Below are 24,880 nucleotides of genomic sequence, written 5' to 3'. Positions count from 1 at the left end.
TGGATTTCGACCAATTATAGCATTAATATTATTGTATCCTAATTTGATATATTTAAGGTACTTTGGTCTTTCAAGTTATTTCTTAGGTAGTTGCTAGTATTTATTAAATAAAAAAAATTAAAAATTAATAGTTGATAGTTGATTTGATTTTTAGATAAAAATAATTTATTTTATATTAATTTTTTAAAATTATAACAAATAAATATCCTTTTAAAATTAATAATTAAATAATTAAAAATATTCATGATTAAAGCATTTAAAGAAAAGGCTTTATATTAGTAGAATTTAGATTCTAACCCCTACATTTAAGATAGTTTATATAAATATATTTAATAAGAAATACAATTAAGGAGAAAGTATAAAACAACATACTTGTATTTTTGGCTTTTTCAATTTTAAAACAAATAACAATATATCTTAATTTCGTTTGCAATTTTTTTGTGATATTTAAAATCGAATCCAATTGGTGCAAAATCAATTTCATTAAAAAACTAGAAGAGAGACCAAATGTATGTATGATATTATTCTCTCATTCACTACTCATTGTTGTTTTACCAAATCATCTAGCAAGCTGAACTTTAGTGAGACTGATGTGATTAATGTTAATATAAATTGACGGTATTAATAATGTATATTGAAATTATTAATAATTGGAGTGTCTGTTATTTGTTAAGGAAAAAAAGTATGTATTTAAAATTATTTTTTTTGCATTTAATTATAATAATAAATAATTAAAAGATAATGAAAATAAATTATATTTTAAACAATTATTTAACATAAATACATCTAACGTTTATCAAACAATTCAAATATACAACTAAATCAAACATAACTGAAGAGTCTATGAGACACTATAACAAGACAAATGGTAGGGACTTTATTGTAAATACGTTATTTTAATGAAATTATTTATTAGAAAAATAAATTGGTGGAAGAGAAGTGGGGCAAATGAGGGTAGCAGAAGGCCCGAATCATAAAAAGTATTTGCATTATCCATTTTACCATATTCCTACGAATCCTTAATTCGCAACAGAAGACAAGGGTATTTTCGTCAAATAAAATAAATCTAAGGAGTAAAATAAAGACTCCGTCAGTAGCACAGATCGCGTTTCTTTCTCTCTCTCGAAGTCTTTCTCTCAGGGGAGGCTCTGTCTCCGCCATTATCTTTTTCGATTCCGGTTTCAAAAACCCTAATTTCATTTCAATTTTGTTTTCGGCGTAAAAAGAAAATGTCAGGCAAAGGAGCAAAAGGATTGATTACAGCAGGCAAATCAACACTTAACAACAAAGACAAAGACAAGAAAAAACCCGTCTCTCGTTCCTCTCGCGCTGGTCTCCAGGTCCTCTCTCTCTCTCTCTCTCTCTCTCTCTATATATATATATATATATATATATATATAAAGATTTATTTATTTATATATGGGTATTTAATGTATTATTATACCTAGAATACTTGAATTTGAATTGGGTATTGGAAAAGGATGTGGCTATTAGTGCAAAGACTTTGGCTTTGTGGACTAATAATGTGAATCAATTATTTTCTTGTTTCTAACAAATGTTCCGAATGTTAATGACTGTATTGATTGTACTCAATAAATGAAGATTCAATAGAAAGTTTGAAAAAATTATACTGAAATGGGTAAGAGTTTAATCCGGGTGAATTGAATTTTATATTAGTGGTTGATTGATGATGTTTGTCTTATGCGTCTCAAATAGTGAGGATACATATTCTTTTTTTTGTTTTTCTAAGGTATGTGGAATTTATGGTCTTTGGCAAGTAGTTGTCTATGAAAAGGCTGCTTTCACTAAGTTGACATACACACCACTTTTGTTAAGGTGGTTGAACTAGAGATCTTTCGTTTCTCATCTTGATTTGGTTCTTGTAACATCTATCTGGGCTTTAGTTTGTAGGAGCTTTAACGCCATGTTTCTTGACTTTAAGAATATATGAGCCTTCAATTGTTGCTTTATTGCGAAGGTGATTTGCTGAGCTTTCAGATTATTTATGGAGAATAACTTAAGTTTGTCCACTTAACAAAATTTGGAAGGTAATTTTAGAAAGATTTTCACCCCAAGGTAGCTGCCAATGTGGCACTTATCTTTTCCTCCCTCTCATCATGTGGGAATGTGTGCAAGAGGGATACTGTTAACACTTGCACTTAAGCCATTACGGCTATAGCATATTTGCAGCTCATACATTCCCAAGAGTAGGATACTTAAAGAGTTAAGAGAGAAGTGCCAAATTTTAGTGAAATAGATATAATTCGCAGCTGTTAGATGGTTGCTTTGTCCAATGAATTGCTGTGATGCAAGGATATAGAGTATTTTTGAGGGCCGACAGGGAAATCAATAGATTAAAGCAAACACATGCTTCCGGTACACATCGGATGATTTGACATTTGCAGTCACAGGCATTTTCAAATGTGCTCTGTGGAAATCTGTTGCATGTGAAGTTTCCTACTATTAATTCATAGGAATAGCATCTTTACCTAAATGGTGATCTTATTTCAAACAGCATAGGCCAACTCCTTTTTCTCTGAAGTAGTGTTTTTGCATAACCAAGTGGGAACCCCGATTATGTTCTTAGTATACTTTCATTATTGATTTTTTTCATATGATCATTTGTCTTATCTTTCTTGCAGTTTCCCGTGGGAAGGGTTCACCGACTATTGAAGACCAGGGTATCTGCAAATGGACGGGTCGGGGCAACAGCTGCTGTCTATACAGCAGCTATATTGGAGTATTTGACTGCTGAAGTGTTGGAGTTGGCGGGGAATGCAAGCAAGGATCTGAAGGTGAAACGTATAACACCGAGGCATTTGCAGCTTGCTATTCGGGGAGATGAAGAACTTGACACCCTCATAAAGGGAACTATTGCTGGTGGTGGGGTTATTCCGCACATTCATAAATCACTCATTAACAAATCCTCCAAGGAGTAGTGTAATACATTTTCATCTCCCCTGTCTTGTGTTTGTAGTTCAAAAGCTGTTAAAAAATGTATGAGAAACTGTGGTAAGCAAGGAACCCAATTGTGCTTTCATAATCCTTTTTCATCAGTGAAGCAGGGACCTGAATGTTGTTTGGAAAAGCAGTTTACTTTCCATTGATGTTGGTCTCAGTTCATCTTACTTGTTTGCCGTTCTTCCTTTAAAAAATATTTATGTTTTGACAGTGTGGAATGTATCTGCAAAACATAAGTATCACTATTCATCTGACGGAAAAAAACCCCAAAAAGCAACCCTTACACCTTGTTCATCCAAATACTTGATGGACACATTAGGAATGCAACTTATTGTGCATTTGGAATGAAATGCTAGTATCATAGACAAATGATCATGATGCATCGCAGAGCAGTCTATACATTTCCAAGATAAACCATGACATACACGAAATACTGGATAGCAATATGGCCGGTGAACTTGTCGTTAATAAAATTTGAACAAGAATGGACACTGTACGTTGTGGTATAAAATTCTGCATGAACTGTAGAGGTGGCCGCATAGGAAATGATACGAATGAATCAGTTTACAGTAAGATAAATGCCTTAATTAAATTTTCTATTATTTACAACTTCTTCCCCACAAAAATAGACATACTGCTATCTTCAAAAGACACTTCCTGAATGCTCATCCAGTCTCTACCAATTCACAAAAACAAAAGAGCATATTTCCCTGCAAAGACACAATACAATGTCACGACATAGAAGCAATTGAATTAGAATTGGCAAGAGAACTGCTTTTACCAGAAGAAAAGACATTCCTACATGTAGCTTCACTACTTAATTTCATCTTCTGGGACTCTTAAGATCTTCTATTTCCTGTGCATGCTGCTGGAAAAGAGGCAATAGAAATTTTTTAATAAATTAAAAAAAATACCATTAAAAATAACAAAGTATTTCTACATGTTTAATCATCTGTGTTACTGTATTAACATTTCGATTCAATATGCACCTGCTGTGCTGCCGATTACACCATGAATATTATTGTACATCAATGAAATAGAGGCACACGCTTGTGACCTCATAGGTCAATTAGCACTAGCACAAGTTGGACAGCTCTCACACAATTCCAGAACTAGCACTAGCATTATATGTATCACCACTTTTCAGTACTGTGCATGATATTGGGGTGTCAAAGAGTCCCTGTTAGATGTATGCAAATCTTAATATGTTCGATTACCACCGACAAGACATGCTGCACCAATTTGAATAGAAGAAAACAATGAACACTAAAAATGATGATCTGTGTCTAGTTTCTAATAAATGCTAAGTTACATACATGTACATTCCAGGGCTCATAGCATATGTCAGTGATACGAATCAAACTAGCACAATAAATCCTACTCCAATAAAAAGTCTTGATGATGCAAATCCTCCTAGCTCAAGAAATTCTAATCCAATAAAGAGTCCTGACTCAACTAGGAATTGTAATCCTACAAGAAATCGTGATGATATTAGGAATTCAAGCAACAAAAGGAATCTTAATTCAACTAAAAGTCCTAGTCCGATTCATATTACAAATCAATGAGCTTATCCAAGACATTTGGGCTAATGACACATCAAGACTTGAAAATTGAATTTAAGTTTAAGGCTCATTAATCTAATTCAGTTATTGAGCTTAAATGAATCTAATTGAGCTTAAAAAAAAAAAACCAAAAGAGTTGAGTTGGAGCATATGAAGACTTTGGGCCTAACTTAGCTTATGTTACAAGACCCATCTATATGACTTATGTAAATTAGTGTTTTAAGGTTTATTATCGGCGACTACACGTGTATTTTAACCTAATTAGGACTTTGTTTAAATTATCTCTTTTAGTAAGGAAGATTATATTTATCCTAAATGAGGTGTAAATCTTTATTAGTTAAGATTTAGGGTTTAATAAAACCTATATAAGGTTACTACGAATTTTGATGTAATCAATAAAGTTAAAGTTGAATGATAATTGGTATATTTTACCTTAAAGCTTGTTTGCTTTGTCTTTGTGTTCTTGTTTAAATAATCTTATTTGTCAAGGAGTTGATCTATCCTTGTGGCATACTTAGAATTGAGGTTTAAGCGAATTAGTTTTCCTTAGGTTCTAATTCCTAATCATCTTTCTAAGTAATCCGCTTTCTAACCTTTCTTAGGGATTGAACCGAATTGGTTCTTGGAGTGTCCCTAACCTTTCTTAGGGATGAAAAAGGGTTCTGAAGCTTATTCATAGAGGTTCTATATCAGTCAATAAAGCCATCATCTACATCTAGAACTATAAAAATTTCCATATAAAATCAAAGACTAATGATGGCGCAATAACTCTGAATTTTGGAAAATTATTGAGAAAAACTGAAGGCTAAAACAGAAACAAATACTGGAATTTAAAAGTTATGACACGGTTGCTTTTAACTCTCAATTCACTATGTCATGCATGCACATTGCTAAGGGAGACGCTCAAGGATATCCTATCTACATTAAAGTTGAACACAAGAAAGTTAACAAGATAAGTTTTGTGAATCACTAAGATTTCAAAATTTGATGGGGCGTGAAAGGGTGCAAAATATATATAATCTTTGGAACGATGATATATGAATTTATAAACCAGCACATTTATCAATCATGCACAATGCATTTGTTTTATATTTCAAAACCTAAACTTAAGGCAGCCCCATTTCGGTTGCTCTTTCTTTACTGCTTCAAGCAGTCTCAACAGGAGTAGAGCGCAATTAATTGGATCTTGGAAGAATTTCAATGTTTATAATATTGGCATATGGGATACTATGGAGGACAGAAGAAAGAGCAGGCCTCCTCAAACTCACATCTACCAAAATGCTCCAAGGGCTTTCTGTAGGACACCGTCTCTCACACACAGAGAAACATATATATAGCTGTACATATACTGCAACAAAAATAAAGAGAAATGAGACTTAGGATTTTGTAATATACCCTGTGTAATTCATTCCAGCACTCGTCAAACTGTTTCTGCAGCAAGCGCCGCTCGATTGCCATTTCATATTCAATGGTATTAGGCTGGGAAAGGTGTGATGTAGATACTGCTTTTCTCTTAACAAAGAGAAGGGAAAATATAAATGTTAAAGGTAGCTCTTTAAACAGAAGAATTTTCAAAAACTGCACGAAATTAATTGTGGTTTAGGTAAAGAAAAAACAAAATTGCTAGTAATATTTTCTACCATTTCCTGAGTTTGCTTTTTTCTGATTTTGGAAAGACAAATATGGCCAGTAAAATCTGCAGATTTGGCAGGATCCTTTAGAGAGCCCCTGCTACCAACAATAGGTCTGCAGATAAAACAAAAGCCACACGTGAAAGTTGCTATTGAACAAAGTACTCCGACTGTTTGAAAATCACTGGAGAGAAACCAAATAGTTTACAAGCTTAATATTCTTATTTTGTTTTTCATTGAATCTAGTGAATTTTTATTGTTACTGATGAACAATTTTTTGATTTTTGTTCCTACTATTTTCAAGAAATCAAGGCTTTATGTATGAGAACATACAAGGAAGCCTCCAGGATTTTAATCTATAGCAGGGGCCCAAGGTAGCAAATCACATCAAATACGAAGCTAGTCAAACAGTCATCTTTCTGTTAGTAAGGTACAATTTCAATACTATCATTCCACTTCTCAATATCTCTGGCTACTTGCTTAAAAGGGACAGAACAAGGGCACCATCAATAGGCTATTAAATGCTTCCAAGAATTTCAGAAAACAATCATATGCCAGAAAGGATTAAAGTACAACAAACAATATGAAGAACCAATGAAACAATTACCTCCCATCTGTGAGCACTAGGCATCTTGTCTGCAACTTGAATATTGCAGACTCAGCTGCTTCTTTTGATCCGAATACGACAAAAGCTTTACCTGTTAGAATATATAAGTTCCAGTCCTCATGCTCATTCATTTACCGTATAGAAAATAAAATCAAATATTAACCATAAATGATGCATCTTGATATCAGATGAACATAATTACCGTAGAGTAGGCTCGAGAGAGTACTTCGCTGTATCATCTTTGCCTCTACTCTCAGCTTAAGTGCATGCCAAATCAAATCCTGAGGCAGAAGCTGAAAAACAATGACAACTATACGGGAGGAAGGAACATATCAGTTCTCTATTTCTGCCTTTCCACCAAACTCAGGTGTTCAGTTATTTCCAAGTTCCAACCGGCTATAGAGGTTAATATGAATTGAAAGGTGTAACAAATGCGCCACTCAATTTTAGCTTGAAAACTTCTTTAAAGATTTTTTTAGCGCATAACTATTAATTTTTGTGGAGTTCAAAATGTATTTTGCAGTTCTAAACAAATCATTTTTTTTGAACTTATATGGACATTAAAATTCACAAATAGCCAAACAAAGAACTCAGATATTCTGTAGTTATATTTCCATGCCATGGTTTTACACCAGATAAATATTATACTAGAAAACCCTCATTCAAAAAATCATTCTGATTAATCCATTCCAACACAAAAAGTGCATGTAGAACAAGCATATAAATTACAAGATATTCATGAGATGATAATTGTAAATTTTGTAAGCCAGACCGTTTGCTTAAGAGCTGATTCAGCTGAAGCTGCCAAATCTAAAACTAATAGTAGCAAAATAATTGCAGCATACAATTGATTAAGAATGCAAATTCTAAAGAACTCCAAAAACAAGTTACACTGAACAAAAAAGTTGTTGACTTGGAGAGCCATTTTATACCTCTACATCTGATGATGCAAGAGATGGATCCAAATTTTCAAGCAAGACCAGGGTGCCTGCCTCTTCAGATCTCCGCAGTTTTTCTCTCCAAGGCTAACAGATAGAGAACATATTAGCAATCGTACACACAAACACATGACAAGTTATCCAGCCAAATCATTACATGTTAAATTTCAATGATAACCGTAACTTGTCATTTTCATGATATACACATGATTCGCTAAATAGAGACATATTCAAGAACTTCCATTCAGTAAGGAATAAAAAGCGCATTTAGCTTGGATGTTATAATGCATGGAGTTCATAATGTAGAGATTGAGGAACAACATACAAGTATAGTTTTCTGCAAATCATAATACTAGGAAGCATAATAAAATTAGCATCAAACTGAAGCACAATGGAGAGATTGATCTATTTTTGTTATTGCAAGTTCTCATACATCGACAGAAGTTGAGAATGGGGTTATTATGCACATAATTTAAGATGGATAGTAAGTACATATGCTTTTTAACAAGTCTTAACTCTTAAATTCTTCAATAAAACAATTGTCCTTTAAGTGTTAAATTTGAGATAGCAAGGACCATAGAGGAAACTGTAAGAAAACCTAAGATTAGTGTCACCCTATAAAATGCAAATGGTTCTCACCAAACAGGAATCAAACATTAGAATAAATTCAATTTTGTAAGACATTTGAGAATTATTTGAGAAAAACTCATGCATTGTCCACTATCCTGGTCTAGTACAACTTGCATAATATTATGGTTAGTTAAATTCACTTTCCTTATTTCTTCCATTTCTCGATGTTCATTTCAGTCTGAAGTTCCTAAAGATTTGCTTTCAGAAAGGAAAAAAATTCTTTTCTTGGTTCAAAAAAATAATGAAAACATCAACAGGAAGGTGAATGAGGACAGAAAGAAGAGACAACTCACTACTTGCTTGAACCATTTTCCTCCCTCCTGCAGTTGAAATTAAAGACAGAAAATTCAAAAGAAAAAAGGATTAGTAACCAAAATTTGAAGGGCAATTCAAATATTCAACTTGCAAGTCTTGCGTGCTAAACTGTAAACATGTTATTTAGCATCTGAACGAGACCCTACATGCACCTCAGTGACAAGGATGCATGATGAAGTGTTACGAATAATGGAGAGACTATATTCAGGGCACGTGATAGGTTAAAAACCATATTTCTCTTTTTCTATCCAGAAACTACTATCAAATATATAACCTGTTGGTGACTTGGCAGACACTATTACATTTTCATACACTCATAATCAAAGCGGTTCACATATAATTAAATTAGAAGATCAATCTTAATTATTTAAACACCCAAATATATCAGATAAATATTTCATAAGATGATGATTGCAATGAAGGGGAAATCCCAGTGGAAACTTACAGCATGAGGTTTGGCAGTAATCCTGGGGATAGTTTTCAAGCCACCATCTGATGCAATGCAAGGATCTACTGTAACAACTTTGCTTGCCATCTCATCGTGAAGTAGTTTTCTCTTCTTGACAGGCCAGGCTGCATTTGTATTTGGAGCAGAGGAGTCCCTAGAATAACTCACGCTCTCAGCATTTTTGTCAATTTGGTTGCATGGGACTTTATTAGGCCCAATCCTATCATTGTCAATCGGAGTTCTAGGCCTCCGCGTTATATTCTCATTCAAAATGCGCTCTTTAAGTCTCAGACTAGCTGTGACCATAGATTCTATACATGTAGGATAGAGCGAGTTTTACCAAATGACTCAATTTAAAAAGTAGAACATATTAGGATGTTATCAGAAATAACCTTTAACCACTGGGCTACTACTGCTGCCAGACTTGACATCTCTCACTGCATGACCACCCTTTTTAACATTTAGCTCGAGAGCTGGAGGAGCATTGACCTGCTGATCTTTCCTTTTATTGAAAAAGGATTCCACTGCAGAAAAGTTATTTTTAATTTGGCTCACAATCAATGTCCAACATTTCCAACAAAATACCACTATATGCCTCTATAACTTTTAAAATAAAGTTGCAATCCTGACAAAATCATATTTGTATTATTTCGATAAGAATTGTTATATACATAACAAAGACACCTTTACATTTCACTGGAATAAAAATTAGAAAATAGACCAGTCATTCTAGCTGTATTGGCTCTATGTCAGCACTTAAATCATCCTCTTATTAAAATTTTGGCATAAACATTAGAAACAACCAACAAGTGTTAGCTCAATTGGTAAACTACATAACAAACACATACCCATTACCAAGTACCAACACAACCTGAATTTCATTCAAAAACTTATTAAATTTAATAGGATCATTATAGTTTGACAAAAATGTAAAGATATAAAAACAATTTAAAAATTTACCTCTAATTCCATCTATATGATTTGCGAAGTCCTCGACAATTCTACGCTCTCCTACATCAAAACAACGGTAGAAAATAAAGTCTGCCATTTTCAGCTCTACTTCAGTTGCTTGAGGATTTCTATTGTCATTTGATACACAGACCACATTACATTTGCCAACAATTGCTTCCTGAAGCCAAAATCAAGAAAGACCACTCAATTCAATTACGAAGGCAGTTAATACTCTAAAATAACTAAAATTTAGTAGCAGCGACCATTATTGAAACAACGTAATTTTGAAGTTTAATGAGCATGCCAAAATCCAACAACAAAATCAGTGACTATAATCATAGATAGTATATTTAAGAAACAACGACTGCTTTAATTCCAAACTAAAATAGAGACAAATAGTTAGAGATTTCTCTACTCAGTGCTTCCTAAACTAAGTCCAGAGATAACATGCAGAGTTTGAACTGAAAACTGAAGAAGGGCCAGATCCTAGAAATTCCTTTTTTTTTTTTCTTGAGGTACAGTGTACCACCTACACAATACAGTAATCATCCTTACATATCTTTTGCTGTAAAGGTGATTAACTTTCCACCCACATTGACGGATGGTGGAAGGAAAGACTCAAAATCAAGAACTACTCAACTCTCTCAATTAAAATACCAAGCACCCAATTCCTTGATTGGCAAATTATAGATTAAACATACCACACAATAACATCACATGTGAAATGGCAAATTTGAATTACCAAATGGTTAATGTTGGAAAGTCCTTCACCCTGACCAGAAGCCAGAAATACCTCGTTCCACTTGGGCTCATAATCCCCCAAGAATTTACTAATTTCACTAGGATGAAAGAACCATACCACCTTTACTTTCTTTTCTTTCGCTGGAGTCTCGTATATTCTGACAAGCTTACCAATGTATGAATTGACGCTGTCCTTGCCGTGAAAATAAACACAATCGTAAAGATAATACTCCACACCACAGTAAGTGAATGACTGGTAGAATTTAAAATCTTTGTTTGTCCGACTATCTGCCTTTTTAATACCCCACTTAAACATATTGCTCGTGGAATCACTTTGTAATCAATTTTTCGCACCTATCGAACCAACACACGACAACAAATAATCAAAATGTTCCCAGACTTGATTAAAAACATTTCGTAACTACACAAAAAATAAAAGCGTCTTCCAACTCTTTTAAACTTGTTATCATCAGGAAGACAAACCACGGACATCTCCGTCACATATTAACATTAATATTTGAAAAAATTACAAACAAACATTGAAGTTTCTTTTACTATATTTCAGAAGGAAGGGTCACCAGGCATGTTTAATTACTCTTTGGAATTAGGATGGAAATGAAAATAAATGTTTAGATCCCAAAAGTCCTATTTCGTCTTTATTTTGGAAGTATATAAACAAAAATTAGTCAAATCATCATTAAAGTACAAAATAAAAACAAAAGAGACTTGGGTTTGTTTGGTGAAGCAAACAAAAATCAAGAATCATATTCCAAGAATTATATTCCGATTCCATCCGCAGTTCTAATGGCAACCGAACGCGGCCTTAAAATAACTCGGGGCTAAGCATATATCACCACCACCCGAAAGAAGTAGTCGATAAACTGGATTCCATTCTTCAGTCTTAAGACGCAATAAACAACAATGTGAAGCATAAATAGAGTGCGGGTCTTTGCTTCTTTACTTCATGAAAAAACAAACGGCATAGCCTCGAGAGCAAACCCAAAGTTTCAAGAAATAAGAGTTAAAGATTAAGGCTTCCATAAAAACACAAAAAGAAAAACAACAATTGCTGTAAAACAAAAGAACGAAATTGAGAGAAAACCCAAATGCAAATGGGTATAATACACATAGGTACCTTCCAAAATTCACAAAATCTATTTTTACATTTACAAAAGAAATGTGTAATAAGGAGATAAATCATAAACGGACTAAAGAATCTTTAAACAGAAGTGGGTGCAATTAGTTTCTTTTAGAAAAAAAAGAAAAGAAGAAAAATAAACACTTACAGATGACTGACAAGAATTTCCAGAGCGTTTCAAGAAACAGAGAGAGAGAGAGAGAGAGAGAGTAAGAAAGAACAAAAAAAGAAACAAAACCCACCTAAGACCTAGAGGCTAAGAAGACAGATGGTTTGTGGGGGGAGAGAGAGAGCTCCAGGGACTAGAAGCGCAAATTAATATATACATTTATAGAATGCATGAGAGCGTACTAAAATGCGCCGGTTGTGTATTATTACTATCTACTCTTTTTATCTTCTTTTCTTGGTTTTTACACGAAACTGGAAATGGCTTGACCATAATGATGATTCTGTTCAGTGCAGATAACCTCCCTGCTTTTTTCTTTCTGCAAAACCGATTTTATAACGCGCTGGTTTTGCCTGCGTGTATTGGATTTTCCAAATTCCATTTTTTGATTAATATTAAAATAATAAAATTTTATTTAAACATAATCTTAGAATATTAACAATAATAAAAGAATTATAGCAATTTATTATTCTTTTAATATAATAGATTTTGGACTTTTCCTCTTCCTAAATGAAAATTACAAATTTTAAAATATAAAATTTTGAAGAATTAAAAGAAATATTATTAACAATATATCGTTTAAAATATAAATTACTAACCTAACAATTATAGGTGGAATTGGACTTTCTATATAGTTTAAAAAATCAATTTCTGAATGTTACTGGTAACTTATTTAGAATCTTATAAGCACATAAAACTTACAGTCGTTTTTTTAACGAGAATAGATGTTATAATTCTCAATTTTTTTATTTTTATTTTTACTTTTGAAAATTATATTTGTAAACAATGGTTCAATTGATATTTTTAAAAATATATATATTTTAAAAATATTATTTTTAAAAAATTTAAAAATTAATATTATTAAATCTAAAAAAAAATTGAATATGCTTTCTCAATATAATCATATTTTGTGTTAATCATTAAATACTAAGACTTTAATGTTGCAATAGTAGTGATAGCAGAGTGACCGTGGATAGAAATCTTATTAACCATCTCATTTTCTGTAATATAAGAGCATTTTTAATGTATTTTTATATAAAATAAAGTATTCTAAAAAATCATCTTATAAGACAATTCTAATAAATTTTATACTTTTTAAATATAAAATAGAATGTTTATTTAACTATAAATTTATACATTTTATCTATTGATTTTATTTCTACTGAAAAGGTAAAAAAAGTAAAAATAAAAAGTATTAGTATTTATAAAAGTTAAATATTAAATATTAAATTTAAAAAATATATTATTAAAAATACTCTCAAAGCGTATCAATTAAAAAAATTACTATTGAAAATACAAATATATTTTTACGCAGATAAAATATTTCTAAATTTGTAGCTCATAATCAAATAAGTCCAATTTTAATTATTTTAATAAATAAACTATAAATTTTATTTAGAGGTTAAATAAATGTATACTTTAAAAAAATTACAACACATTTATCATACTTCATATTTAAATTAATTAAATAAAATAAGATTCGAATAAATATTAATTTTTTACTTTTTTATTTTATATATTATAAATAATTTTTTATTTTATTAGAAATTAAAATTAAAAATTATTGTATATTTCATTATGGCATATTCAAACCATGTCGTCAACACTATTATTATAAATTTTATTTGTTTAATGAAAATGTTTAAATTTATTTATTTTAAACTTATTTAGGTGGGATCCTGTGCACGGTGAGGTTAGTTAGGAAAAGTGGAAGCTGGGTGAACGTGGTACAAAAAGAGGTGTTCCACGCGCTTAACAATATATATTTTTTTTAATGTTGCAAATCTCTTATTTCTCTCAAATTGAAATATTTAGAAGAAAACAAGAAAAGCGTTAGTATGTGACATTACATCTCCTTATTAAAAATAAATTTCCAATACCAACTTTATTCAAAAATTAATTTATAAGAGAGATGACCAAAAGAAGAAAAAAAATGGATGAGAAAGAATATGTAAAATATATATATAATACACATATATAATATTTTAATTAATTATATCTTATTATAATAAAAATATAAAATTTATTTGAAATTTTTATACAATATCTAATTCTAAGAAATTAATGATAAAGAATTTTTATTTATACAAAACACAGAAAACAAAACTTTACAAATAAATCCTATTATAATTCATTTATGCCAAATATAATATCACTAAATCCCAAATCCTTTTTATTTCAAAAACAAATCCCAAATCCGTTTCTCCTCTTTGTTAAGTTTCAAAGATTTATGTGAATTCCATAAATATCCAATAACGCCGCGAGTACTGTGACTACACCGATAACCAATATTTAGGGTGTGATTCCTTCGGTTAATTCATGCACGCCGGGTGGTGTTTAGTGGTAAATAGCTTATAAATTTAATTATTTTATAAAATTTATTAATAGTTATTGATAATATGTTAAATGATTATAAAAAATATAATTTATTTTAAAAAAATCTTTTTATTATACTATTTTCAATAATTTATAGTTAATTTAATTTAATTTAATTTAATTTATTATTTAAAATATATATAAAAATTATTTTAAAAATATTAGTTAAAATATAAACTAATTAAAAAATTTCATTTTAAATATCATAATTATAAATATTTTATTTACTTAACTATTAAGTATAATTTTAAAATAATAATTATTAAATTAAAAAAATTAATTATATAAAATCAATTTAATATAAATTATTACTAATAAATTTTAATAAAGATAATATTATCTAAATAAATAAATCAAATCACCCGTCAACTATAAAAAAAATTCTTTTTATCTGACGTATTAATATATTAATATACTAATAATTTCTGCTGTTTGAAAAAAAGAAAAAAACTATCACTAACCCTGTAAAAAAAAGTTTATGGAGAAAACTTCAAGTAGCCTGATTTGTGACTGAACACAATATATATTTTACTATCAGCTCATTATTTTAAAGGAGGGTGATAATCTTTTATTTTTCTTCTTGCAATTCTTCTAATCTTAGAAACACTTCGAGACGTAAAAATACATGCAGTAATAGTATTTTTAATGTATTTTTTATATATGTTAAAAAAAATTATTTTAAAAAATTTTATTACAAAATAGCACTCAAAATGCATTCTTTATTCTTTAAATATAAAATAGAGAGTCAATTTGGCTTTTTATGGAAATTCAAACTTTACTCTATACTCTATATTTAATAAATATACTATAAATTTCTATATATTTGACTTAATTGATATATGTAATTTTTATTTTTCTACTGATAAAAGCAAAAAAGAAAAAGAAAGAGAAATTAAAATTATTAATATTTATAAAAAAAATAAAATATAAAATAAAATATAAAGAGTTTATTAGACTTAAATAAAATATTTTATTTTTATATATAAATATTTTTTAAAATGTTCTTTATAACAGATGTTATAATACTCTATAAAAAGCACCATGATAAAGGTATAGTAAGAGTAAGACTCCTTCAACGCCAGATAGCAATTCTTCATAGGCATCGGTAACTCTATATTTGGAAAAAGTAAAATCATAAAACTTGTTTGGAAAATGAAGAAAAATAGAAAGGAAGAAAAAGTAATTTATCAACCTACAAAACTATTTTCACTCCAGCATGAAAAGAAAATGGGAGAAAAAAATAATTTCAGTTATTATTTCACCCCTATAACAATAAAAGTAAAATAAAAATTTCTAAACACCAACATTCATTTTTATGAATCTAATTACTAATTAAATCATAAATTTTTTACTTTTTAATAATTTTATCCAATTATTTTAAAATTTAAAAATAAATATTTATGTTTTTAATTTATTTTCAAAGACACTTTTTCATAACAATTTTTAAAATATTACAATAAGAAAAATGACGTGGCAAATCAATTATGTTTACTAACATAAAATTTAGCGAGTTAATAAAAAATTTATTTACATTTAGATATAAAATATATGAAAGAATACAAATACATAAAAAATTTAATGGTCATATTATTAAATTTATAATAAATTATTTTTATTGATTTATAATTATTATTATTTTAATAAACATAATTAATTTTTATATTATTTCTTTTAGTGTGAAACTTTAAAAATTGTGGTGATAAGTACTTTTAAAAATAAATTAAAAAAATAAATATTTATTTTAAAATTTTGAAAGATTTAGATAAAATTATTAAAAAATATAAAATTAAAAATTTAATTTGTAGTTAATTCTTCTTTTATTCTCTCTCTTTATCCAAATTTAAAGAAGAAAGTTAAAATCATTACTCTTTACTTTTTTTTATTCCCTTTCATATTTTTCTTCCTATACTTCCTCTTTTGTTTTATTTTCTTTCTTATTCTCCTTTCTATACTTCCCCAGACATAACCCAGATTCATAAAGACAACATGACATTTCAGCCGAAATAATAGTGAGGCTAGGAAGTCCCTTACAAGTTAGAGAAGTAGGGGCAATAATTGCTCCCACTGCTGCAGAGGACTCTCTTTTCGTTGGGAGTGCAGAGAGATGGGATGATTGATTAGACCTTTCTTCATCAGGTTGGGTACGTAGAACCACGCTCTTTCTACCCTCAAACGCTATTTATTTACATACCAGAATATGGCATGGGTGGGAATAATCCCTTCCTTCTTTTTTTGAACTGAAATTAATAAACAATAATCATCTATTGTTGTTATCAGTGTGTGTTATCATTAGTACTATCTGAACAGTTCAAAATAGCAGTAGGTAAGAATAATTAAACAGGTTTAAAACACGCCATTCTCCCCAATCAGATCAATGTACAAAGGATGTGTGTGCTGTATTCCCCTCCTTAAGTGGACAACAGCAAGAGCTTTTCAATCAAAGCTTTGAATTACTGGAACGACCTTGACAAGAAAATTTAAAAGAGGAAACCTTGTAATAGAAAAAAGAAAAAAGAAAATTACAAGTGAGAGCGCTATAAACCCCATGGAATCAGGGCTAGATAATGTAACACCAAAAAATACCCCAAAGAAGAGACCGCATTAGTCCCCCTCCTGGGCGCAATGCTTTCAAAACGAGGAAGAAGAAAGTGAGGTAAGAAGGGAAAAGAAAAAAAAAATGAAGGAAGAAAACCCCTACAACAGATACAAGCCTATAGATTATGTTAAGAAAACAAAGGTATCCTATTGATTTTCCAAATCTGGTTTCAACAACAGTCTGCTTATGAACGGCGACATTGCTGCAAGTAATGCCTTGGGGCATTCCTCATGTGGAAGATGGCCACATCCAGAAATGGCAACCAGTCTCTGCTCGGAAATAAACACAAAAAACAATGAATCCAACGATATTTTTCCATTTTGAATTTCTTTTCCATTGCATCAAACCAGTGACTGTAACAGCGATTATGTTGTTACAATCCAGCATTGGTGTGAAGCTACAGAATATGGAAAGAGAGAAACTTACAGAATTTACAAATTTTGAAGCCATGACTTGAGAGGACTTGAGAGGGACAAGAGCATCTTCAGCACCCGTGATGACTAACACCGGAATATCTTCTACTGCCTTCTGCAATGATGCAGAGACTTGTGGTTGAAGGACCGTCTCACATGAAAGCTTACCTACCTCATGGAGTGCTTCATCCCAGCCTTCCACATATAGTGGGGCCTGATTGCACAGAAGTACAGCAAGCCAAAGATCAACTTATTGAATTTCATAAATACTAGTCAAAGGAATCATTAATCATGCCACACATAATTACCCCTAAAAAGCACTAGAATAAAAGGAATCCCAGTATCACGCCTATATGTATATAATAAGGTTTAGTGACGGTGGCAAGAGCAAAGAGCTATTCTTCATTTTGGAGGTATAAAACATACCTTGTATAAACTTAAAGTCTCTGCTGTTAGCTTGGTTGCATCATACCATGCACGCCTATTCACCACTTGAACAATTTCAGTTCGAAGTAGTGGACGAACCAGGTGCTTCTTCCCAAGTGAAGTGCGAAGGAGTATCCTAGCAAAGGCAGGAACTACTTCCCTTGACAAGCTGACATTTAGTAGTACGATTGCTTTTATTGTAACCTGAAATCCACAAACATGTAAGAAACGAGGAAAGCTGGGACACATCAATAAGTTCTTAATAAATTAGCAAGCACTTTCTATCATTTAATTATAACCAACAGCAACATTCATGTGTCTGTATAAAAAGAATAGTCATCCAATAACACTTGTACAAAAGGAACTAAATACATTTTTGGGAGTTCTATAAATACCAACACCAACAGTCCTTTTCATTACACTATAATTCTTCTCAGAAGGCCATACTAATTAAAAAATAACATGTAATTACACACACGACTGATACATAACGAGCATCAAATAGAGAGCACATACACATGCATGCATTAAAAGGAAATAAAAAACCCACACAGAAGGCCTAAGGTCCAGTCCTTTAAGCAATAATACTTCCTGTCCTAGTAGTCCTGGCTACGCGCATCTCAATAGCCATCTGGTATAACCCCAGAGCATAACAGAGTGGCAATAACATCTTATGAACTTTATTTTTTCTGTTGCTTAGCTTTTTACCCACTTTTCTAATTTTGTTTAATAAACCTAAGCCAAACTACATAATTGCATTCCAAAAATGTTTATATTGGAAAAAAACCAAGAACTTTCACTGACATTGTAAGAATTCATTGAAGTTCGAAGTTTTTGTGCTGCCATCAACGCAAGCAATCCTCCATCATCATGACCAACAAGCACCACTGTAGAAAATCCCATCTCAGAACAGAAAGCAAGAAGCAGATCAACCTGTGAATTATAGGACGGGGAGAAAATTTACAATATTGTCAAACAAACAATAACAGCCACTCAAATTTCTGTAAGATCAGTAGAATATAGGATGTTGGTTATATTAAATTCAATGAGAATCTTCATGACATAATGAACTCTACTTCACTCATTTGTGGGTATATCTTTTTATTTCATCAGCATCATAGACTCGTTTCCTATATTGTGCAATACTGCATGACAACAGTTCAACTGGACACCCTAATCCAAAATGCTCATGGAGCTTCAGTTTCATTCTCTGTCATACCTACTACAGCACTATTTGTACAGAAATACAGAATAAAACACAAAATTGAATTACCTGAGTTTCAAGCTTATAAGGATTTGGCAGTTCTTTATCTTCCCAATCTTTCCGGCGAGGTCGAGAAGTTAATCCCCAACCAGGCCGATCAAAAGCAGCAACTGTGCAGCCAACCTGCCGAGCAAGAACCCCCATCACATGCCTCCACGAGAATACTCCTCCCCCGAAGCCATGAATCAAAACAATACCAAACTGCCCAGTTTCCTCTATATCCTGTTCAGGACATCCAGAATTCACTTTACTCATTTCATTATCTTCAACAGCATCATCTAGGTTCAGAACAGGAATATCTTCAGAAATACCAGGAGAAGCTGGGGAAACATCCAGTAGGGGAGCGTACAGGGAAGAGCTGTGAAATTGATTGCTATAACTCCTATGGAGATTATGCTGGGCTGTCAATAACACAGTAAATGGTTGTCTTTCAAGTTTTAACCTTCCTACTGTCATCTTTGGCAAGTTACAGCTAGGAGGTTCAAGAAAAGCAGTGGAAGATAAAGAACGAGGAGGTGAACCAGGCAAGCAGAGCTTGTAGTGGATAGTAAGCCCCTGGCAAGTAATGAATAAGCTATCTATGTCAGCAAGCAATCTAATTGGCAGTTCCCCTTCATCATGAGCTGTTCCGAAGGGCTTTCGTCTCATTTCACTGTCACTTTTTGGGGTTCTTCCTGCAGTAGGCGTGGGAGACCGCGGCACCTTTTGGTAACCAGAGAAAACATTTTTGCAAGATAGCACCTGTAATTTGGGTTCCATAGCTAAGCAAAAATCAACATATTACATATAATCTAACTTTACTGATTATGAAGCTAGTTAATATAGTTGTATACTCCCCTTTCAAATATAAGGATAGATGAAATGCTTACTTCAAAAGCAAAAACTCATTCAAAAAAGACACTCAATGGGGAAAATGCCTATGACATTAATGAAACCACAAAAGTAAACAGTTGCAGAATTTACAGCTTCTGGATCAACTCGGTGAAACATAAGCTTTCTCCGTGCTCTGCAGCTTGTCCTATAAGCGATGACAGTGTGACCAAGAGCGAAGACCACAGAAGAAAGAAACAACACAGGCATTCCCCATGACTTCTTGAGATGAATTCTTTGCCTTGAAAGAGAGGATGAAGCTTCAGCCTCAATTTGAGAATTCATAGTGAAAACACAAGCCTTAACTGAAAGAAGAAGAATTGAAACTATAGAACAGAGTGTCACAGTTCCAAGGTAAGGACCATGTGAGAGAGCAGGTGCATCACACATCAAATAAACACCTGTAAACATAAGACAGCAACAAATAAGCACAAAATTAAGATGCAAAAATATTAATATAAACTTTTGAAAGATAAGAATACAGAGGACCCATCTGTTCAACTATGTTTTCTGCAAGCTCGAAAACGCAATTGCTAAAAGATTATTCTACAAGAATGTGAAAAAAGAAAAAGCAATCATTCTATTTGACGGTTTTCAGTGCTTGTTAATTAATAAGAGTAACTTCACAAAAGCGCCTTCTTCCCTAACGCACAAGTACGACACTGAGAATTTTTCAGCAAAACAATATGAGGTTCAGTAAAATGCAAAGTGATTAAATGAAATCACTACAATTTATGTTGCTTATAGAAAACACAAAGTGATTAAATATAAGTTTAGTCACTGCAACTTAAAATTTTGTAGTTCACTTATAATCAAACCTGTGCTTTTCAACTCCTAAATCTCAACATAAAAAATGTTAAATTCATAAATTCAGTTTGATTCATACAAAACCAAACACAAACAACAAATCTAATTTGTTCTTTAAAAAAAAAAAAGAAGCAAAAGCTTAAGAATTATCAAAGAAATGAAAATCAATTAAAAGAAAATAAATAACAAAACGTACAGATGATGAGAAGCGATCTGACAAGGGATACAAGAGGAATATCGGTCAAGGAGCTCTTGAAAGCATATATACGTAAATGCTCTTTAAATCCATAACATCTCAAACAACTAAAACTCGACACCAACACAGACGGCACTAACACATCTCCAACCGCAACTAATACCGGCATAGACGACACCAGCAACGACGCTACCATCGCCACCATAAATATCACTGTCCTTACACACCTCCTCACCTTATCCATCACCATCACACATCCTTTTGCTGGGGCCATTAAGCACACAAAAAATATTCACAGATTTAGATGAATTTGCTTCTTTTCTTCTTTCTTTATAAATAAATTAAGTTGGAGTTGAAATTAAAATTGAAACCGAAACCCTAGCGAATTGAAGATTGTTATCAGGTGGCGGTTTATTGGTAGCCATTTTTGGATCAACCGTAGTTTTTTTTTCTCCGGAGATAGGAGGGGGGGTAAAACAGTAATTGTGTTCTTTTGAGTTTTACGATTGATCCACGGCCAACAAAAACGCCATTTCTTTGAATCTTTCTTTCGCTAGGGTTTCTTATTAATTCCTTCAATAGCAGCAAACATCAAAAACAAGAGAAAGGAGAGAGAGAGAGAGAGAGAAAGAAGAAGAGCTTTCTTTTTCTTCGGTTTCCTTCTTGATTTTGAAAATAAAAAAAAACGCTTTTATGTGCTGTTTTTGAATTTTTTATTTTTGTGCTCTGTCCTTTTTCTCTCTCTCTCGTATGTGATTATTTTAATTTCTTTGTTCGTATAGTTAATTATAATTTTTTTAAGAAATAAAAATAAAAAGTGCCGGTAAATAATGATTAATTAGAGAAACAAAATGGTAAAATATTATTTTATGTGATGACACCACTTGATTCCGTTCTGGCCTGCTGCATAACTGGCAGCTTTTTCACCGAGTGGACTGAAATACCCTTGTTATCCTTTCTTTGAGTAAAAAAAAGAGGAAGTTTATTGACAGTGGTGAAATAACTACATGTCTCTAGAATTCTTTTCCTTCTCTTATGATGTTTTCAACCCATTTGGAGCCAAAAGTTTTTAATTGTGTGATTATTCAGGAAATTATCTTTCTTCATTAAACTTGGTAAAAAAATATTACTTTCAATTTATGTCATTTCCATTATTAATAACTGTTTTGACCCAAAAAATACTACCATAATTTGAACAGCCAAAATGAGAATTATTATCAACACAACTTGATGGCTCTGTTAATTAATTGCCCTGACTAAATAGTGAAGAAGCCAGCAAGATTGGTATTCATTGTCACAGCTTTTCAAATGAAAACTTGGTAAAATGCATGAATTTTATATAAAAAATAATTGAAATATCTCTCGTATAATTTTTACTGTGATATTTCCGGAGAAAAGAATTATGTTGAAGAAAATATATTAAATTAAATGTCTGTTTATGATTTTGATTTTTTACTGCTGAGGTAATTAATCATTTTAATTTCTGAAACATATTGGATGAAACGAGTGAAAGTGGGAGGAATTAATAAGAAGAGCATGTAAAACTGCCAGTGAAGAATTTTAGAATTAGAAAATGGGCGGCGATGGCAGGAACAAAAATTTAATTGAATTTAAATTGAGGAAAGGGCAACAAGGAGAATCGATACAGAGGTGACCGTTAAAAGAAAGAGAGAGAGAGAGAGAGAGAAAAAGAAGGGGAGAATTTGAAGATAATCTGGTGGGTCGGGGACCAGAAATCAAAAAACCATCCCCCACTGAAACCGGGTCACGTCAACATCCACTGCCCTGCACTGCACTCTTCGGTCCCACTCTGTCTGCACCTCTGTTTTACTGGGTCTTTGCCACGTTGCGTCCTCCTGCGTGGCCCATTCTAGTACCAACGATCGGATTTTATTTTTATTTTTTTCAGGTAAGTACAGTTGTTAGCTGCATTCCGTTGAAGAAAATTTTAAAATTTTTGTGTGAATTTTATTTTCTTTTATTTAAAAAAAAAAAAAAATCATTTTAGTTTGCCCTAAAAGAATATACAGTTGGGCGATTGATTTTCTCAAATTAGTACCGTTGGCTATTGAAGATTTGATATAAATTAAATAATTATTAAGTTCTACTGTATTTTTTATTATTATGAAAAAAAATCAAATTTTCAGTATAGAGTGATTTTAATATATAAATTAGATTAAGTTCTAGCTTTTAAAATTATAGGAAAATAATATTTTGATCCATAAACTAACATAAAGTAAGAAATTTTACTACACTCAAAGTTCTTTAAAATTTTTAGTAATTCAAAAGCATGTTTAAAAAGTAAAATTTAATTGTTTTAAGTAATTCAAAAAAAATTATAGTATCATTTTTTAATTATTTAGACTGCACAAAGAAAATAATCACAAATAAATATTAAACTGATAAACTTTTATTAATATATTAAAAATTTCTTAAGCATTTCTTGAAAGTTGTTAGTTGTAAACAAATAAATAAATAAAAAGCCAAACTGCTCAATGTTAAACTTTAGAGGAAGATATATAATAACGAATAATGGTAATTTTGACAATATGGCTGGTTTGATAAATATTTAATAGTTGACTTTATCCTTTTTTTAGTTTTATGATTTTATGTAAATGATGTAGTTTTTGAGAACAGATATGGACATCTTTTAAATTTGGACAAATGATAAATTAATTAGAGTAATTTAACAGTGGAACTCCTTCAGGGAAAATTGAAGGAAAGTTCCTTATTAAAATCGACAAAAAGCCTTTGTATCTACAAACTGTAGTCTCACTATTTAATTATGAGGCGTTGGCTGAAAGGATGCTAATTTTATTAGTGATGAATATAGAGCATAGCAGCATCCAAAGCAACAGAAGAGATCATTTTATATATATTTTTGAGAAATTTAAGAGAGTGGAGAATGAGATGGGGGCTTAATTAGGCAAGTTTCATGATCCTACGTTAGTAGGTAGACAAATTGTCTGGCTGAGTTATCCCCACTTTGCCAACCATGTTTTTTGCGATGATCATGTTTTTATACCTATCTGGATGGCACAGGTTTTGTATTGTAACATTTACATGCTCAGAAACAAAATGACAGTAGCAGAACCCACATCTACGATGGTGAGCTCAAAGGGATTCTCTCGGCTTCTTCTTTCTTATCAGCGTTGAGAAATTGGATTGGGATTGAGGTTTGGAGTTTTAGAGAGAAGGTCTTGAGAGGAAGGTGATGAATTTGAGGAGTTGGGTACTGTCAGCCGTGCCTCAACAACTGGTGGTGATGGCAAAAGAAGAGAGAGAAGGCGAAGAAAACAAGAAAGAAAGAAGGAGAAAGAGAGAAAATGGGATATATTGAGGGTTGATTTTGTTGGTAAAAAGGAAATTTTTAGTCCGAGTCAGTAGCACGAGCAACTTGACCCCTTTTACACAGCAGCAACCATAATAAAAAAAAAGCTAGTCCGGACATCATAAGAATAGGACAATGCCCAGACCCCTGGATAAACCGGAGGTCTCTAGGATACCCATATTGAATGAAACAGCACTACCAATGGTTGGTTTATTATTTTTATTAATTTTGTTTTCAAAAGAGAAATTGTTTTTTAAAAAAAGAAAGATCTTATGAATGGGTAATTTTGTTTTGTTCGTCAGTGTCGAAATGGGCAGTGCTGTAGAGGTTAATTTGCAAAATCAGGGAAGGGTTAAAAAAAAAAAGGAACACAAAGCAATTGGTCCAAAAATAAAGCCAATAGAATACGTCACTGGTAAGGTGGGTGGGGCGTCTGATTCCGACGGATGGGTGAAAAAAGTGAGAGAATTTTCACACTTACTCATTTGTTTACTCTCAGCATGCGCATTTTCA

The 24,880-nt window shown here is 31.8% G+C and overlaps 3 protein-coding genes across 13 annotated transcripts; 1 reads left to right on the top strand and 2 right to left on the bottom strand.

Annotated features, from left to right (window-relative positions):
* Window positions 1-1,073: 1,073 nt before the first annotated feature.
* LOC8271374 (probable histone H2A variant 3) lies at window positions 1,074-3,107 on the top strand. The gene is made up of 2 exons (XM_002517515.4): window positions 1,074-1,340; window positions 2,643-3,107. The coding sequence occupies exons 1-2, from the start codon at window positions 1,230-1,232 to the stop codon at window positions 2,937-2,939; spliced, it is 408 nt and encodes a 135-aa protein (XP_002517561.1). The 5' UTR covers window positions 1,074-1,229; the 3' UTR covers window positions 2,940-3,107.
* A 300-nt stretch (window positions 3,108-3,407) lies between these two features.
* Window positions 3,408-12,373, bottom strand: LOC8271373 (protein ANTI-SILENCING 1). 11 transcript variants are annotated; one of them, XM_048378167.1, is made up of 13 exons: window positions 12,071-12,367; window positions 10,786-11,138; window positions 10,053-10,221; window positions 9,485-9,616; window positions 9,090-9,403; window positions 8,623-8,649; window positions 7,694-7,786; window positions 6,964-7,042; window positions 6,762-6,852; window positions 6,164-6,269; window positions 5,919-6,035; window positions 3,743-3,829; window positions 3,408-3,671 (listed from the first exon to the last, which is right to left on the bottom strand). In XM_048378167.1, exons 2-12 carry the CDS (start codon window positions 11,098-11,100, stop codon window positions 3,785-3,787), a joined length of 1,488 nt encoding a protein of 495 aa, XP_048234124.1. In that variant the 5' UTR covers window positions 11,101-11,138; window positions 12,071-12,367; the 3' UTR covers window positions 3,408-3,671; window positions 3,743-3,784. The 11 variants fall into 11 exon arrangements, 8 of the variants coding, with proteins under 8 accessions (XP_048234124.1, XP_048234127.1, XP_048234125.1 ...); XM_048378170.1 differs by having other exon boundaries at window positions 3,764-3,826; window positions 10,786-12,369; XM_048378168.1 differs by having other exon boundaries at window positions 3,764-3,829; window positions 10,786-12,368.
* Window positions 12,374-16,940: 4,567 nt separating this feature from the next.
* On the bottom strand, window positions 16,941-21,725 carry LOC8271372. The gene is made up of 7 exons (XM_048378161.1): window positions 21,037-21,725; window positions 20,127-20,434; window positions 19,173-19,904; window positions 18,704-18,832; window positions 17,900-18,103; window positions 17,487-17,687; window positions 16,941-17,329 (listed from the first exon to the last, which is right to left on the bottom strand). The coding sequence occupies exons 1-7, from the start codon at window positions 21,308-21,310 to the stop codon at window positions 17,207-17,209; spliced, it is 1,971 nt and encodes a 656-aa protein (XP_048234118.1). The 5' UTR covers window positions 21,311-21,725; the 3' UTR covers window positions 16,941-17,206.
* Window positions 21,726-24,880: the final 3,155 nt, after the last annotated feature.

This window comes from Ricinus communis, chromosome 8 (assembly GCF_019578655.1).
Source record: "Ricinus communis isolate WT05 ecotype wild-type chromosome 8, ASM1957865v1, whole genome shotgun sequence".
NCBI lineage: Eukaryota > Viridiplantae > Streptophyta > Magnoliopsida > Malpighiales > Euphorbiaceae > Ricinus > Ricinus communis.
This window is presented reverse-complemented; position numbering and strand designations above follow the sequence as displayed.

Bases quoted from the DNA above. Each gene is read 5' to 3' on its own strand.
- LOC8271373 (XM_048378168.1), bottom strand. From the start codon at position 11,100: ATGTTTAAGTGGGGTATTAAAAAGGCAGATAGTCGGACAAACAAAGAT. The intron at 6,270-6,761 runs GTAATTGTTTCA...TTTTATCTGCAG, and splicing joins CTAGTGCTCACAGATGGGAG to ACCTATTGTTGGTAGCAGGG. The intron at 3,830-5,918 runs GTATATTACAAA...CCTCTTTTCCAG, and splicing joins GCTGGAATGAATTACACAGG to CAGCATGCACAGGAAATAGA.
- LOC8271374 (XM_002517515.4), top strand. From the start codon at position 1,230: ATGTCAGGCAAAGGAGCAAAAGGATTGATTACAGCAGGCAAATCAACA. The intron at 1,341-2,642 runs GTCCTCTCTCTC...TCTTTCTTGCAG, and splicing joins CCTCTCGCGCTGGTCTCCAG to TTTCCCGTGGGAAGGGTTCA.
- LOC8271372 (XM_048378161.1), bottom strand. From the start codon at position 21,310: ATGGCCCCAGCAAAAGGATGTGTGATGGTGATGGATAAGGTGAGGAGG. The intron at 19,905-20,126 runs GTAAATTCTGCA...CCCAAATTACAG, and splicing joins ACCGAGTTGATCCAGAAGCT to GTGCTATCTTGCAAAAATGT. The intron at 17,330-17,486 runs GTAAGTTTCTCT...ATTTCCGAGCAG, and splicing joins CTTCAAAATTTGTAAATTCT to AGACTGGTTGCCATTTCTGG.